The sequence below is a fragment of the Cygnus atratus genome, chromosome 2 (assembly GCF_013377495.2).
Source record: "Cygnus atratus isolate AKBS03 ecotype Queensland, Australia chromosome 2, CAtr_DNAZoo_HiC_assembly, whole genome shotgun sequence".
In the NCBI taxonomy this organism is placed as follows: Eukaryota; Metazoa; Chordata; class Aves; order Anseriformes; family Anatidae; genus Cygnus; species Cygnus atratus.
The window spans coordinates 122,308,375-122,324,486 of NC_066363.1; the positions used below are offsets into that span (position 1 = coordinate 122,308,375).

A 16,112-nucleotide genomic window follows, 5' to 3' on the forward strand; every position below is an offset into this window, starting at 1 on the left:
ATGACCCCAAGGATTGCCTCATGCTTTAGCTTGGCCTCCCAGAACAAATAAACTTATTCAGCTCGGGTTGATGGTTCAGTGCCCACAGTGTGCACCTCCTGTCCAGGCCAGGGGGTACAGAGAGCTTTTACAATTTACAATTTACAATTTACAATGACCTTTGCTTGCAATCACAACTTTCCCTGCACCAGGCCTCGCTGCAGCAAGACATGCAGCCGGGTGTCAGCAGGCTGCACCCTTTGTTTGCAGGGCTGCATCATCCCTGCTGCTGGCAGCAGAACTGGAGAGATGAAGATTCAGCAGTGAACCCAGCTGAGAACTGGGGTCACTGGGATGGCAGGCTGAAAGATGAGGCAGGCATAGGGGACTGGAGGCAGCCGGATTTGGAAGCACCCATGGTGGGCAAGAAAATGGGGATGCTCAGGGGGAGGCCTGCCAAAGACCAGGAGTGGTCCTTTGGCACAGCCCTGGAGCAGTGGGTGCTGCTAGCCCGCTCTCCACGAGCCCCTGCGTAGGCTTGGCAAGTTGCTTAAACCAAACCTTGCACAGATGGCAAGATTACACACTGCTGATTTCCAGTCTGCCAAGCTATAGACTTGGGGGTCTAATTTCCAGAAGTACTTGGTGCTAACCTGCAACTGCAGTCAATGAGATGTGTGCTTTGGACACTTAAAGTGCTCTGCGAAACCAGACTGCCAGCACTGGGAAACAGGTGCCCTGCGTTAGAGGAACACATAGACCTTGATCTCACTCACTTAAGCCCTCCACATGCAAAATGGAAACTAAAAGAATCCTTACTGCAGTGCTACGGCAGTAAACGAATTAGCATTTAAGAGGCACACAAGTGCTGTGTTGAACTCCATGGAAAAGCTCAGGAGGTAATTAACAAAGGCTATCTTCAGAGCAGGGCTTGAATAATAGGCAGCAAGTATGCTACGGAGCCACACACTGAACCTCTAGAAGAAAGCAAAATACATAGCCACGTCTTAGCTCTGCACTGTCTACCTGGGCACTGAGTGAGGACAGAGCCCTCTGAGAAAGCACGGTACGTGCTCCCGGAGTAGGGATGCAATGAGAGGGTCGCATTTCCCCCACATGCCCGGCTGAGCAACTGCTGCTCCCACAGCCCACATTTTGGCTTTTCCTGCTGTTGCAGTGCTCAGCTTTCCAGCCTAAAAAGCACCTCAGCAAGGCCGCTTTCATTCTGCAGTGGTGCTCTCACTACGGACATGAAACTTCAGAGGTAGGGCCTGGCTGGGAGTAGGTGCTCTCAGGGCTGCGTCCTCCATGATATTGGCACACAGAAGTGAAGAGACTAAGATTTGGTGGCAAACCTGGTTGGGATACCAGCATTTGGGGTGACTGACATGGGAGAAAAAGGCAGACTGAAGGATAAACAGGACTGGAGTGTCTGAGCAAAGGCACTGGAGGCTGTTGGGCGAGGAAGCATGCTTGGTAGGGAAGGGGTTGGGGATGAGCAGGAAAAGCATGAGAGATTTGTGTGTAATATTCATAAAGTGGGAGAAGCAAATATTCTTAATTATTTGGCCTGAATTTCTTTTGCTTGACTGTCATATTCCATATATATTTTTAGTAGCTCTTGCTGATTCTGCTGTAAATTGGTGCTGCCTGCTGCTGTCCTGTTGTCTTTATTAGGCCTCACTGCTAGGCCTACCTTTTGCTATGTGTGACAAGTTGCACCTTGGGTTCTTAAGGAATAAGGAACTCATGTCTGACCCAGGTGTTCTGATTCATTTTATGTGAGGAAAAAAAAAAAAGTGAGGAAGGGTCATGTAGCAGAGAAAAGAGATGGAAAGGATGCACTCCTACCCACACCTTTCTCTACCCTGGACTTAGCATGTGGCTGGGGCAAGATCTTGACACAGAAAGTCATAAGTGCTTCAAATTAGGTTATATCAGGCACATCCATATTGATAAATGAAGAAAGACCAAGGAGTGGCCCCATAATTCCAAGGTATGTGACACAGACTGACTCCTGGCTTTGTTGTCCTGTGCGCAAAGCATGGGGCTGCGAGCAAGATTAGGTCTGTACCACCTGTGGGAGCACACACATCTTCCAAGAGGTCTTCCTTCCCCACGCATTTCATTTTTAAGTGCTTTCAGTGCTGACAAAGTACCTTTTATGATCCTTCATGTCTGCACACCTGCATTGATTCTGTAACAGTGGGGAAAATTTGTTTTTCCCACTTAATGAAGACAAGCCCTTGAGGTGCATTGCAAAGCATGCTCCGGGGTGCTGGGCCCTCCTCTGCAGTCTGATGAAGGAGGAAGGCAGAGAAAGAAATGCCCCTCAGACCTTGTCAATATGAAAATTCGTAGGTGTGATTTTTTTTAAAAAGTGTTTTCTCCTTCTTATGTTCTGAAAAGGGAATGAATAATTGGGAGATGAACAGCCCTGAGGTGCTGGTGAAATGGGAAGGGAATTAGAGGGAAGTGAGCAGATGGGAGGTGAGAGGTAGATGAATAGAGTCACACAACGTGATCTGATTGATCAGCTGCAGTGTGTCATGCTGAGAGTTTGAAGCCTCCTGCACGTGTGGAAAAAGAATGCCACCCTCCTTCTTCCTCCGCGAAAGCCTCCAAACGAAGCTCAGCACAAATGTAGGATGTCCTTGCTCCTGTGGGCTGCAGCACATCCACGTTACCGTGATGGAAAGCACAAAATGAGGGATCAGAGAACTGAAGGCCATCTTTTACAGTGAGCAACTAACGATGCACTGACAATTATTATTAGCTCAGTGCAGGGTTTTAGAATTTTATTTTTTATAGGAAGCAAAAGCAATATCCAGCAGACATCAATCCTTGCGAATTGATTCACTCCATCTGTACTCTGACAAGAGCCTTCTGAAACAAATGCAACTAGAAGGCTTGCATCCAGTCTTTTTATGCTGTTTTTTTTTTTTTTGATTAGATTTGAGGTAGTTGCATTGAAACGACCACACGCATAAAGCCATCTGCTGTCTTAGATATGGATGTACATACCAACATGCAGTGCTGTCATTTAAAATATATGGTTGACCTGCTGGAAAAACAGCTGGATAATGTTGATTTTCCAGACTTCCAAATATTCTTGCTGAACAGTAAAAACACCATGGTGGTTTTGATTGACATTTTAAATGGAGCACACTCAGATGATACCTATGCTTCAGAAGTGAGAATTCGTTTCTGCTTCCATTTCAATTTTTCTCTCCCAAGGAAGGCTAACTAGGCTGAGAAGCTGGGCTAGGGAATTTTATGGCCATTGACTTCTCGATTAATTACCTCAGACTTAGTTCCCCATCCACGGTAATCATGTTCTATTTTTACAGGAGCTAAGCCTCCAGCATGTATTGTGTTAAAGATGGGCAGAGGGTCTGCCAGGCCAGGGCTCTTATCTATGTGATACAAGCAGTTGTCTACTTGTGTTAAATTTTAACTCAACCAGATCCCAAGCATTATCCAGGCTGGTTGTTGGGAATATTTAGTTGAGAAAGAAGGAAAGACAAAAGGTCTTCAATTCAGATATATTAATTTATAATTCTAAAATTGCAGCATTCATGCCACATTTCAGGTGAGTATTGAAGGTAATATGGTGTGAGGTTGCTACGATACTTAGGAAACATTGCCTGAGAAATCATGGAAGCTGTTCCACCTGATGTCAACAGGCAAAAATGCTTCAGAATAGGGGTTTGAATGTAGATAACACATGAATTATGTGAGGCCCTTAAGACAGTGGGACTCTATGCTGTCTTTAAGTTTTGAGTGTCCCTATTGCAGTACTACACAAAATATGTGATTAAAACCAAAAGGAAAAAAAACCTCGCCTAGTTAAAAGTGCATGACTCCCGAGCTTTAATGTGATCTCAACTCAAAGTCTAAATCATGTAGTACCAACTGGCCTGAAAGGTACAGACTGGAAGACCTAGTGCAAGATTAGACTTGAGCAAGGCAACCCCTATAGGAACTTCCCTGATGTGGCTGAGGACATCAGGTCACAGCCTATGAGAGTTACCTTACGTGCAGGCGTGTGAAGAACACAAGGATCTTTTGTTTGTGGAATTCCACTATGCACAAGGACACGGAGGCTTTGTTTCCATAAATTTCTTTATTACAGGATAATACAGCAGTGAGGAAAAAAATAGTAATGCAGTTAAAGTGGGCAGCAGTACTTCTGAAACAGAAGTCCTAGCTTTAATACTAGAGCCCGTATACAAAAATCCCTAGGTGCTGTGCAAACTTGCACATACATAGACCACTGCTTTGTTCCTTGGACTGAATGAATATGTTAGATACACAAAAGCATTATGAAACAAACATAGGGAACATTTTTTCAAAAAGTATTTGTCTTAATCTCCACAGCAAAATGTAATTATTGGTCAGTTGAAAATGCTTTATGCAACACTGGACTATTACGAATCATATTTCTTTGTCATTGAGTATAGCTATAGAACATATATTGCAGGATGGTATATAGGCCAGTAAACCATCTCTCTCACACCAAGTTATTACATTAGATTGTGAGCTGCATTGATACATATTGCCAAAATGTTCTTCTGAGTACCTGCACCGTTAATATTCACCAGAACTAAAGGATACTTTAAAAAGTAGTTTGGAATCTTGTTGAGAATTGAGTAATTTTATTTCTTTCTTCCTAAAATTGAAGTTATAACAAAACATTTTTTCAGCAAATGAAAAACTGATGTATTTGGAAAATGGAAATCTAAACACAACAGTAGGCTGTGGTGACTTAGAAAATAGTGATGATTGTTTCAGTCATTACCATGCACTTCAGAGAGATGTCTGAATGGTTTATTTTAAGAGATGGGACTAAGCAGCTTCTAGAGAAAAAAGAGAGATTTCTTATGCTTCAGAGTTTGGCATATACTAACGCCTCGGTTGGATTCCTCTTCATATTGAAGGGCTGAGCATAGCACTTGAATCATTCAGTGTCTTGAAAGTGTGGGTCAGGTGGGCTGCAAGGCATTTGCTAGATCCTCCAGCTAGTTTGGCTCTTGTGTGAAGAGGAGCAGTCTGGGACCTACATACACTGCTTGAAATTGCATTTCTCCCAAGTTGGCACACATCTGAGCACCAGTGCAGGGAGAAAATTGGTCTCTTGCTGGTACAGATGCTAGAAAAAATTTTGTGTAATGAGTTGAGAGCAGAGATAACCAGCAGTGGTCGCACAAGGCAGATTTGAGAGTTTTTTTTTTCATGTTTGACTTAGGGCAGAAACTTTCCACTGTATGCTGGCAAACACTGCAAAAATCTGTAACTTTTTATACTCATTTTAGGGCAGTGGATCAGCCATAAACAAAACATTGGCGACAAGTATTAATTAGGTGCTATTTAATAATAATTTAACTTGATACTCCAGAAAAGAGAACAAAAAAATTGTGATTTGAATCCATTCTGTATTAGTTTCAAAGCCACCCGAATAGTTCTTGCTGCCACATACTAGAAATATGTAAATTGCCATTTTGCATAATCTCTTGAATCAGCTTCTTTTCTATATTAAAGTGCAGCCATAAACATTATACATGTCACATTACTGTAAAAAAAATACACAGTGAAAACATTTGGGCAAACACTTGCTTTGAAAAATTAGGCGTAAAATCTTCCCAGTGAGCATCCAGTTTTTGTTATTTCTCTCTTGAGATTTTTTTTAATGAAAAAAATTTTATTATGCTTTAACGAAAGCTTCAGGCATAAGAATAAGAAAAATAATCATACAAGTTATTCACAGTCACACTATTGAGTTTTGATCACGTGCTGCAGTACCACAGGATGCAATTTATTAGTGATTCTTATCAAAAGAGAATTGATCTCTAATCGCATAAAACAGCTAAGGCTTAAACTGAGGTTACCATAATGAGCAACTGGGAACTACAAACATATCCTGCAGGTAATGAGTTACCCCTAACTCTAAAAGCTATCCATAAGAAAACCGGCTCTTTAAAATGGTATGCAACATGTAAATGCTTGCTCCTGCTACCTTTGGAAAAGTTCCCTTTTAAAAGTTCTCTGTCCAGAAAGTGATTTTACTCTAAAACTCGTTGCCAGCTCCACACTGGGAGGCAACTTCTAGCCCAAAACATAGGAAATGGAAGATAATGAATCTCTGTAACACACTCATCAGTTCCTCCTTCCATAGCTCAGTGGGCAAACACTGGAGCACACAGACCTCAGAAAATGAAATCCTCTTGAATTTTCCCATTAAGTTAAACCCATTCAGCTTTTGTCACTGCCAGAAATCCCAACACTCCACTTTCTTACTCATCTGTTCTGCTTTTTTTTTTGCCCATTAGAAGCAAAGGACAAGCTATGTTTCCCACCTTGAAGACAGAAATGAATTTAAAATGGACTATCCCTGAACAAGGTTCTCTTTCAAGGGTGTAGACAAGGAGATAAAGATAAATGGCAGGATTGGGCAGCACACCAGAAGCTCCCTTGATGTCATATTAAGTCTGGTTTCTTCATTGGTCTTGGATAACTCAGGGAAGTTCTGTCCCTTAGGCACCTCCATCAGTAAAATGTGATTTATCTACTTGCCAGCCACCAGATTTGTAACAAGCATGAGCTGAGACTCACTCCTGCAAGCACTTGTATAAATTAGTTTGTTCGTGCAAAGTAATCCAGTAAGCAGTAGCAGAAGCTATGTTGCCTAGGAGGACATTAAGTGCTAACAGATCCCATGGTTTCTCGGGATCAGACCTTTAATGGATTTAATGAATTCTTTTATGGATTCAATGTAGTAGCTATGCACTAAATATTTTGAATGCATTTGAAATAAATATGGATTCACTTTCCTGTTCATATTTAAAAGAATGTGCCTCAAATTGTTTATATAGACCAGAGGAAATAAATAAAAGGTGACAAAGGTGAAAACAAACAAAAGCAAAAATCATGAAATGAAGCAAAATGATCCCAGTAAGTGTTCCTACAGCAGCCCTCACTGGCATGTGCCTGTTCTTGCTTTCAGGTCCCAGTCGGTGGTGGAAGCTGGCACGCTGAAACACGAGGACCTGGGGGAAAGCGAGAACACCCAGCCGCTGCTGGCCCTGGACTGAGCTCCCACTCGCCAGTCACAGAAACATTCACAGACTTCCACCATACCAGAAACCCACAGAGCACACGATACACACTCACACACGTGCACGCGTTTTGCTTGAGAACAACAACTTCATATTTCTTGCCCAAGTAATAACTGTCACCAGCCATCCGTCTGCGGGGCCAAAGCTGAACAAAATTTCTATTGACGTGGGATGCGAAGGAAGACACAGCAGGGGTCTGTCCATATGTAAAGAACTTGTTTTTCTTTTCTCTTTTGGTCTTGTGGCATTAAAATATTGGAAATGGTGGGACTGCATTCTCCTTTCAAAGAAAGCAGGAAGTGTCAGTAGAAGTTTTCCTGAAGCCACCAGCAGGGATGCTCGGTTTTATAGAAGCCAAGGTTAAAAGTGTTTTAAAGCAAGGCATCTTAAATTTAAAGTCTGTGCTGAAATTAGTAGTTTAAAGTGGTTCAGAGGGCAGAAATAGCAGAATCTACAGTGTGCTCGAATTCTACAGAAGGATTTTGCATTAAAAAAAAAAAAAATCAATGCCAGCATAATGCCATTCAACACGACACTTTGTGATTGCCTCACCCATACTGCTTATAGGGGGTCACTTATTTCATATCTAGCAAAAATTATTCTTAACTTCTGAAGCCCTTATAAAACTGTCAGCTAAGTGGAAGGAGCTGTGTGGGCAGCAGACAGACAATTTGGAATGCAATTATTTAATTTTAACGATGTGTTTTTCCACAGGCAACTCCGGAGCCTATTAGATGTGTGCGTGTGTGTGTGTGCGTGTGCGCAAGGGGGGTACTAGGGAGACCCATTGGACACATTCACCACTGATTAATGGCTCAATCCAGATTTTTTCATTTAGGTCACAATGACAAATGAAAGCTCCGCAGAGCCATTTACCCCCTTCCCTCCTGCAGCCAGTGAAAGGTGTAGGCAGAAGGGTATGCTGATTGCAGTTGCGGGCCACGGTTAAATGAAAAGAAAAACTTAGAATTAATTATTCAGTGCAAGCTTCTCCTAGAAAGAAATGTGGACAAACAGAAGAACTGAAATGCCAAAGATCAGTTTGTTATCTCTCTCTTTGCTCTACCTGCAAAAAAGAGTCCCATCCCTTCACTGAAATGGAAACCAGATTAAAGAAATAAAAGAAAAATCGTTATCAAGTTGCATGTGCAGTGACTTTATTTCCTAAAACAGTTACAACCACTGTACACACCTTTGTCTTCAATTTGATTGCCATGCACTGACAATTACTAGAACACGTGGTTGGCACCAACATATCAAAAATAATAGCGTAAACCATATATAGATAAAATGAGATGATAATAGGCAGCACAAGAGCTTTTCATACAACTCTGGAACATCCACTGAATTAATTCATAAACGATACACTGAAAGTGATGGTCTAGTTCAACTGGACATGGTCATCATTAACAAATGGAGCAAATAAATGCTACCTTCATTTACAATATTTTAAGCCTGCACAAGCAGAAAGGACACTGACAGACTCTGTTAACACACCTGGGATTTACCCGCTTGTATACGTACAGAATAGCCTCATTCACAATAAACTTCTCCTGCAGCAGTGTGTTACTGATACAAAGCCTGGCCTCCATGGCAGCACGTCTTTAAGGCAGTGAATGTTCCCAGCAAGGCAACACAGGAATCAGAAAAAGAAGCAGACACTCTGAGGCTTGCAGGAACATTAAATAAGACGATTGAGCCCATTTTGAGCCCATTTATCTTTGGAATTTCTTCCATTCCCCCTCCCCTGGCATTATAACCTAGTACAGAAAACTGCTCTCCTCCCTTCCCTAGGCTCATGAAGATGCACAGACATTGGGATTTGTCACAGAGAACTTGCTTAAAGCGTAAAGTAAAACAAACAAAAATAAACGAGACAGACATTGACTACTATACTGCAGCATTAATGAAGAACTACACTTTGGTTTGCATTTTTTTCTGTTAGGACACTTACCGCCACTGTTATTGAATCTTTGTGATGACCCATTACTGTTCTTTCAAGTGGGAGATGTTTTGCCCAAGAACTGCAAATATCACTGAAATCTAGCCCTTGAAGATTAATTATTGAAGGTCAGAATTATTTACTTTTTGACTGTGACATTAATAAATAAATACAGATATATAGGGCATCATATGTAACTGTAGGATCTTATACAGACTCTGTGCTTGCAAGCAAGGTAGCTACAGGCGGGAAGGAATCCACCTCTTAACATCGTGACAAGTACATACTACCTTACAAATAGGAGGCTATACTGCCCTGCTCTGGCATTTCCCTCTGTAAATACATCTAAAGAAAAAAATGTTTAATCTGCAATGGCTCTCCATTTAAAAAGCATTTCCATTCACTTCATACATTGGCATTTTCAATTTGTAAAAGTTTTTTCAACATGAAATACTGTATGGCAAAGAGGAATACATAAAATAATATACCACTTATTCGCTGCCTAATTTCCATGTTTTGCTATATATATCCTCACCATTTATGTACTTAATTCAATAAATGTATCTAACAAAAGGAGATGCTCTCAGCTCCTTGACAGGTAGGCAGAGAGTTGAATCACTTTAGTGTTGCAGCAGCTATTCACAATACACCTTGTCACATTCAAGGCACTTAAGATTGCAAATGGCCAATATGTCACTACTAAATTTAATGAAGAGTGCTACTTTGGCACACACAAATTTTGGGTAAATTACTTTGATCTATTTGTTGATTGCAATCTGAAAATATAAGTAAGAGACTTCAAAGGAACGATGAAACAATCTGAAGGACAGAGTGAATTTTTATAAATAAAGCTCTAAACATTTTACCATTGCTTTAGTGTTTATTCCAAGCTATAGAAACTAAAATGCAATATTAATTAAAATACTCCTAAGCCACTAGTTTTAGTTTAAACAGTTCTTGATTCCTTCTTTACAAACTATTTCTTTATTTTACAGAATTACAAAATAGTTTATAATTTGTACTGCTTGATCACTGTACAGATACAAAAAAAGCCTCTGACTTAATTTTTTAATTTTATTTTACTATGGGCCCTTGATATAATGGGTACATTATTTCAAGTTTTGTACATGATTCTCCTAAAGCTCTCCAAAAGTATTTCTGTATGTTTTAAAGTGTGAAACAAATCTTTTCAGCTTTCATGATGATTAATTAAGAACTGTTACCTTCTTGTAGATGGAACTGTGTTATTGTTGATTTGGACAACACATTAAAGCCTAATTAACATTGCTGCCTAAAACTCACTCTTGATCAGAGAGAGTATCAGTATGTTTTATTTATTTTTAATAGTCAAAAGGAAATTAAAGTGCACACCTCCAGAAACTGGTTACAACAAATTATGGTGCAATCACCATGTGTTATGTGGCATTACAAGATTTAATTACTTAATAAAATACAAGTCTGAAAAGCATTCAATTGATGGAAGTGCAAACCTGTATTTTGCTTCGTAAATGTTGCATTCTGATCATGCAGTATGTGCTGTAGTGCCTATAATACTTAGGTACCATGACATTGTCTCTGCAGTACAAAACCACTGAACATTAAAGAAATAAGATAACTGTTCAGTATCCTTTGGACAATGAAGCCAAAGCTGTGAAGGCTAAGTAACGTTAATGTCTCCTTGCATAGTACCTGTCTCTCACAACCCTTGCTAGAGATGCCACTGCTCTTGACAAGCTTGATGAGAGCTGAACATCCTAGCACACCTATCCACACCCAAACACTGGTTTTGCAGGTCAGTTGATAACAGCCAGTCATAAACAACATCAGTGCAACCTCTGGTCTGTCTTCCCTGTTAGTGTTCTCAGAAGTTAACAGTGGAGGGTCCTACACCCTGAATCTCCCATAAAATAGCCGAGATGCAAAAATCAGCATACTGCTTTAAACATCCATGAAGATTTATCTCTTGAAAATAAGGCCTTCTTACCATATAGTAAATTCTGTATAGCAAATACAGAGTATACTGTAAATGGTACTGTGATAAGACTGCTTCAGTATTACATCATGCATTTCAAGACAAAGAGAATACCATAAGCTCAATTAAAGGATCATTCTAGCACTCCGTAGGATGCTGGCAGCAGAAGTTAATACAAGTTAATAACCTGAAGCTCTTTGCTTTGCATTCTGTCAGAAAACCTTGAAAGACCTTGTCCATCTGCTCCAATCTCAAGGAATTCTTCATAGGTATTTTTCTGCTGAATGACCATCCAACCTAAAAGGAGCCTGTGGAAGGAGGTGCCTCAGACTCGTGCTGGGCAGAAAATAGTTATCACAACACAAGCTTTTATAACAATAGGAAGAACAGCAGCTCACCGCATAACCTTAAGAACTGTTGAGCACTTAAAGATCCAAGTCTACAGATATTACATTTGCTCAGCATCTTCCAGAATCACATTACAAAATTGAAGGTTACCTGCTAAGAGAACTATTTCGTTTTAGAAGAACAACACTAAGAAGCTGATTATGCAAGTTTCCATTCTCTTGCCTCCCTAGAAATGCAAAGGCCACAGTTGGCAAAAATGAAATTTGTTCATATACAGTGTTTTCCTTCTGCTTATAGCTAGAGATGTACTTTGTATATACATTATTTTTAAAAATAGTGGTTGAATAAAAATCTGTTCATAATTATACTAGAAAAATAGGTAGAAAAAATACAAAACACACATAACCCAATCACATTATCTACAGTTGATAACATAGGGACATGTCTTATACCTAAAGCAGTTAACATTGCAACTGCACATGATTTTCAAAGTTGATTGTATGCATACGTTTATAAATAACTCACATGCTGCTACCCAGATAGAAACCTGGGAAGCATTTCCTGGATGTAGTATAGCAAATCTTGTGCCTGAACATGGCCAGGCAGGTAACTGATTGGTTTTGTATGCATAGTACGGCATGGCAAAAACATCTGCACATTCCTCAGCTTGAAAAACCAGACCTATTGCTCTTTGGCTGACAAGATTCGTATTTTCAGACTTGCAGCCAGAAAAACAATACATATCAGTGCTGTATCAGTGTGGAAAAAAAAAAAAGAACAAACAAACAAACAAAATGGCTTGCCCTTTGTTTTTTTTTTTTTAAACTCAAGTCCTCTGTAATTGTAAAATGCCATTGTTATCTCTTCTAACCCTTATAATACTAGTATTCCTCATATGCAGGATAAATTAATCCTGCATGCTTCTATTTGCATACTCTGAAGGGTCCTCTCTCCTCTGCTCTTCACATCAGAAGTAACCCGTTAAATAGCAGGAAGGGTGCGTCTCTGTTGTGCTGATAACTCAGGGTGCCACACGTCAACAATAAATATCAGGCGATAATTTTCAGCATCCTGCCATACTTCATGCTCGAAAGAGTCATCAAAAATAAGAACTTTCCCTTCCTCCCAGGTTCTGCAACACAAAAAAAGAACATGCTTTAGTGTAGTATTTGAAGTGCCATGGAGGCTCTTATAGGCAAGATATAATTAAGATACAAGAGTAAGACTCAGATAAGAGTATCTGAGTCTTAATTAACATAAAGCTACAGAAAGATCTGTCTAATGAACCTTCATACTATTGAGGGATTGTTTTCTCTCCTTCTGCATAGTTATGCCCCTATGTGCCCACATACATATTCAGACACTTGCAATATTTGTTATTTATTTAATTTTAATGAGCTTAGTCCAATAACCTGGGAACATTCATCAAGCTTAGAGGTATAGTACTGGTACAGTAATCAACTTCTCCCCTTTTCTGATCAGATATATACATAATGAGTAATGGAAACTGATGGAATGATGAGCAATACGTTTTGAAAATAAATAACGCTAAATCAGTCTGCTTTTTCTGAAAATCAGAACAACAGACTTCAGCACTGATCCTGCTTTATAATATCAGGGGTGTTATCAGTCTTGTCCCATAAATCCATTCAAAGCACAGAGCCTACAGATTTTTCTTCAGAGGAAGGTTGCAATGACATAGCATACGCTAGGTCAGGTTATATACGGTTGAAGCTGAACTGAAAGGATGAGACCACATAATGTAAACCTCTTCTGCTTGCCAAGTAATGCTAAGGCAGAGATCACTGAATGGGACCTAACTACTCTGGGTGAGCATTCATTGCTACGTGGAAAAGCCAGGTTTTAACAGTGAAATCTTTCCAAGATCTGCACCTCTGTTAGGCACAAAAAGAGAAATATAATTTATTCAAACTGGCTTATTTTTGAGAAACTCCATTGTTTGAAAAAAAAAAAAAAAAAAAAGAAAGAAAATGATTGGATTTAAAAGCAATGGCAAGAGCCAATAGAGAGGGGGAATATTGATGGTTGAAAGAATCAGCACTCCTTTCAACTTTATGAAATATAGAATCACAAAATGATTAAGGTCAGAAGAAACCTCAGAAGATTATCTGTTCAAAGCTTTTGCTGACAGCAGGTCTTACTGCAAAGTTAGATCCAACTTTGAGGCTAGATGAGATATCTCAGGTTATTATCTACTGGATTTTTGAGTATCTACAGCAATAGACATTCCATCATCTCTCCTAGTGTTTCACCAGCCTAAGAGTGAACATTTATTTCCTTGCGTCTGTTATGTCTCAGAGAATCATAGAATATCCTGATTCAGAAAGGGCCCACAAGGATCATGGAGTCCAACTGCTGCCTCCACACAGGACCACCCAAAAATCAGACCATGTGTCTGAGAGCATTGTCCAAATGCTTCTTGAACTCTGACAGATTCAGTGCTGTGACCACTGCCCTGGGGAGCCTGTCCCAGTGCCCAGCCACCCTCTGGGTGAAGAACCTTTTCCTAACACCCAGCCTGACCCTCCCCTGCCGCACCTTCATGCCATTATTCATGTCTCATTCTATATCTACACACCTCTAAAAAGAGTTTGTCTTGTGCACAGTCACCCATTGTTAGCTGAAGACAGTAACCAGGCTCCCCTTTAGCCTTCTCTTTTTCAGGCTCCGAACTAATTCTTTGAGTCCCCTCAGTAGAGGACTGGAGCATGTCAGCTTTTTTATAATGTCAGCTTTTTTAAACCTAATCAGCTTTTTCATTTTCAACCTCCACAGGAGTCGTTTTAGTTTATCGGTGACTTTCTTGTGCTGAAGAGCCCCCAGACTGAACACAGAACTGCAGCTACAGTATCTCATGTTCAGAAGAGAGGGAAAAAAATTGCTCCCCTCAAACTGCTTTATCAAAATGACAGCACATATTGCTTGTCCTCTAGGACCTTCAGTCATTTTCTGCAAAGCTGCTTTCTGTGCAGTCATCATGCACCCTATATTGTTGCAAAGTGTTAATCTGTTATCAGTTAAAGGGCTTTGCATTTGCCTTTGAAGTTTCCTTTGGCCCACTTCTCTATCCTGTTGAAATCTGGATTCATAATGTTGAGAAGAGGTTTAGCGCCTGGTTAACTGCAAACTCAGTACTGAAAAAAATCGGCATATGATCAGTGAACATTAGGGATAATGTCACCACACTGTAAAATGTCACTGTGCTAGCCATTTGTCACTTGTCCCTCAGATCTCAGACTTGGCTTCTGCACTTGGACACAGCAGCTGGTTATGTGTTGCATGGTTTGTCTATCGTAAATTCAAGCAGTGCTATGAGCAAAGCAAATTTATTTTGCATTGCAACAAGACAGAAGCATGAGTCTGATTATTCATCCAGTCTCACCCGAAAGAGTGTAACAGTCAGTCAAGTCAGTAACAGCCTATGTTACCTTCTAAAGTCACTCTACAATGACTACATAATAAATGTTTTTCAACAAGATCCCTTGGGAAGCAAAGCAGCCCATGAGGATTGATGCCCTTAAAGGGAATTAGGAACTGTGAGCAGTAGTGATGAGAAAGAAGCAAAGATATCATAATCAAAGATGGAAATATATTGCTTGGCTCATTCATGTGTTCATTCACATGGAAATTTTCTTGGGGAAAAAAAAAATCAGGGTGAAAATAAGATTCAGAGTCCTAAGCCATATTTTTGAACATTTAACTCAACAAAAGCAAAAATCAACGTTTATGGGGCTGTGCTGTAATGTTCTGAAGGGAAATGGAAATTGAGATAGAAATGATCATCTGACTGTATTTAAAACAACTGTGGACAACCAGCATAACAGTGAAAAATTCACACTGTCTTGCACGTGGACATCAGACACGAAGGACCACATAACGAGCCTTTTGCAGGTTTCAAGTATAATCCTGTGCTTTTTTTCTGGTACCAAATCAGCTTTCCAATAAATAAAAATGTTTTACGTCATACAGGCCCTGAGTCTCTGCTACTGCACTAGAATTACATTGGTATTATTCCAGTCAATGCTGCAATGTGGCAAAGAATCAGGCTTTTTTTTTTTTTTTCACCCCCTCTAACTTAAATCAAGCCTGAACAGCACTGCACTAAATAGCCTGAAAGTGTAGCTCAGTAAAGGACAATAAAAACTCCAAGCATCCAGATGAAATAGCTTCAGAGGTTAAAAACAGGGATCTATCATTTGCATCATACTGGGTCGGGCTGTTTTGCACAACAAAGAACAAGTCATAAAGTTGACAGAACTATTAGCCCCTTTTGGGTAGATTACAAAAAACACCATTAGTATGCAAATAAATATTTTCCAGATGCCTTCGTGGTGTGAGAAACACTTCACAGTGGGACCACAGGGAGGATATTATTCTTGTCTGGTGCTGAGCCACTTCGGGATAGGGTTTTATGTCACCTGCACGGCTATTATTTCACCTGTCACAGGTGAGATCTTGGACCGACTTCTGCTTAAGGTTGTAATTCTGCAGCTTCGTTTCAAAACATGATTACCATGTCTCACAGAGATGTTTGATTTTGATAACTAGATATTATTTACCTCCCATTTTTGTGCACTGTACCCTGCACTTTCCAGAGCTGGGACTTCAGAATGGCCCAACGACCTAAAATTACTATATCTGTGCTGAATAACAACGAGGTGTACAAGCTCCTAGCAGCAACATAAAGACTCCTCTGCAAGTGATGGAGTAAAACTCAGTATTAGACAAAGCTGAG

The 16,112-nt window shown here is 40.1% G+C and overlaps 2 protein-coding genes across 7 annotated transcripts in view; one reads left to right on the plus strand and one right to left on the minus strand.

Annotated features, from left to right (window-relative positions):
* Window positions 1-7,183, plus strand: part of CLVS1 (clavesin 1) — a 93,232-nt gene extending 86,049 nt beyond the window's left edge. The window contains 1 exon segment of the mRNA XM_035553200.1: window positions 6,983-7,183. Within this exon segment, the coding sequence (XP_035409093.1) occupies window positions 6,983-7,070 (88 nt within the window). The 3' untranslated portion in view covers window positions 7,071-7,183.
* A 1,050-nt stretch (window positions 7,184-8,233) lies between these two features.
* ASPH (aspartate beta-hydroxylase) overlaps window positions 8,234-16,112 on the minus strand; it is a 116,714-nt gene continuing 108,835 nt past the window's right edge. For all 6 annotated transcript variants that reach the window (XM_035553215.2, XM_035553214.2, XM_035553210.2 and 3 more), the window contains one exon: window positions 8,234-12,488. In XM_035553215.2, the coding sequence (XP_035409108.1) occupies window positions 12,338-12,488 (151 nt within the window). In that variant the 3' untranslated portion in view covers window positions 8,234-12,337. The remainder of the gene's footprint in view (window positions 12,489-16,112) is intronic.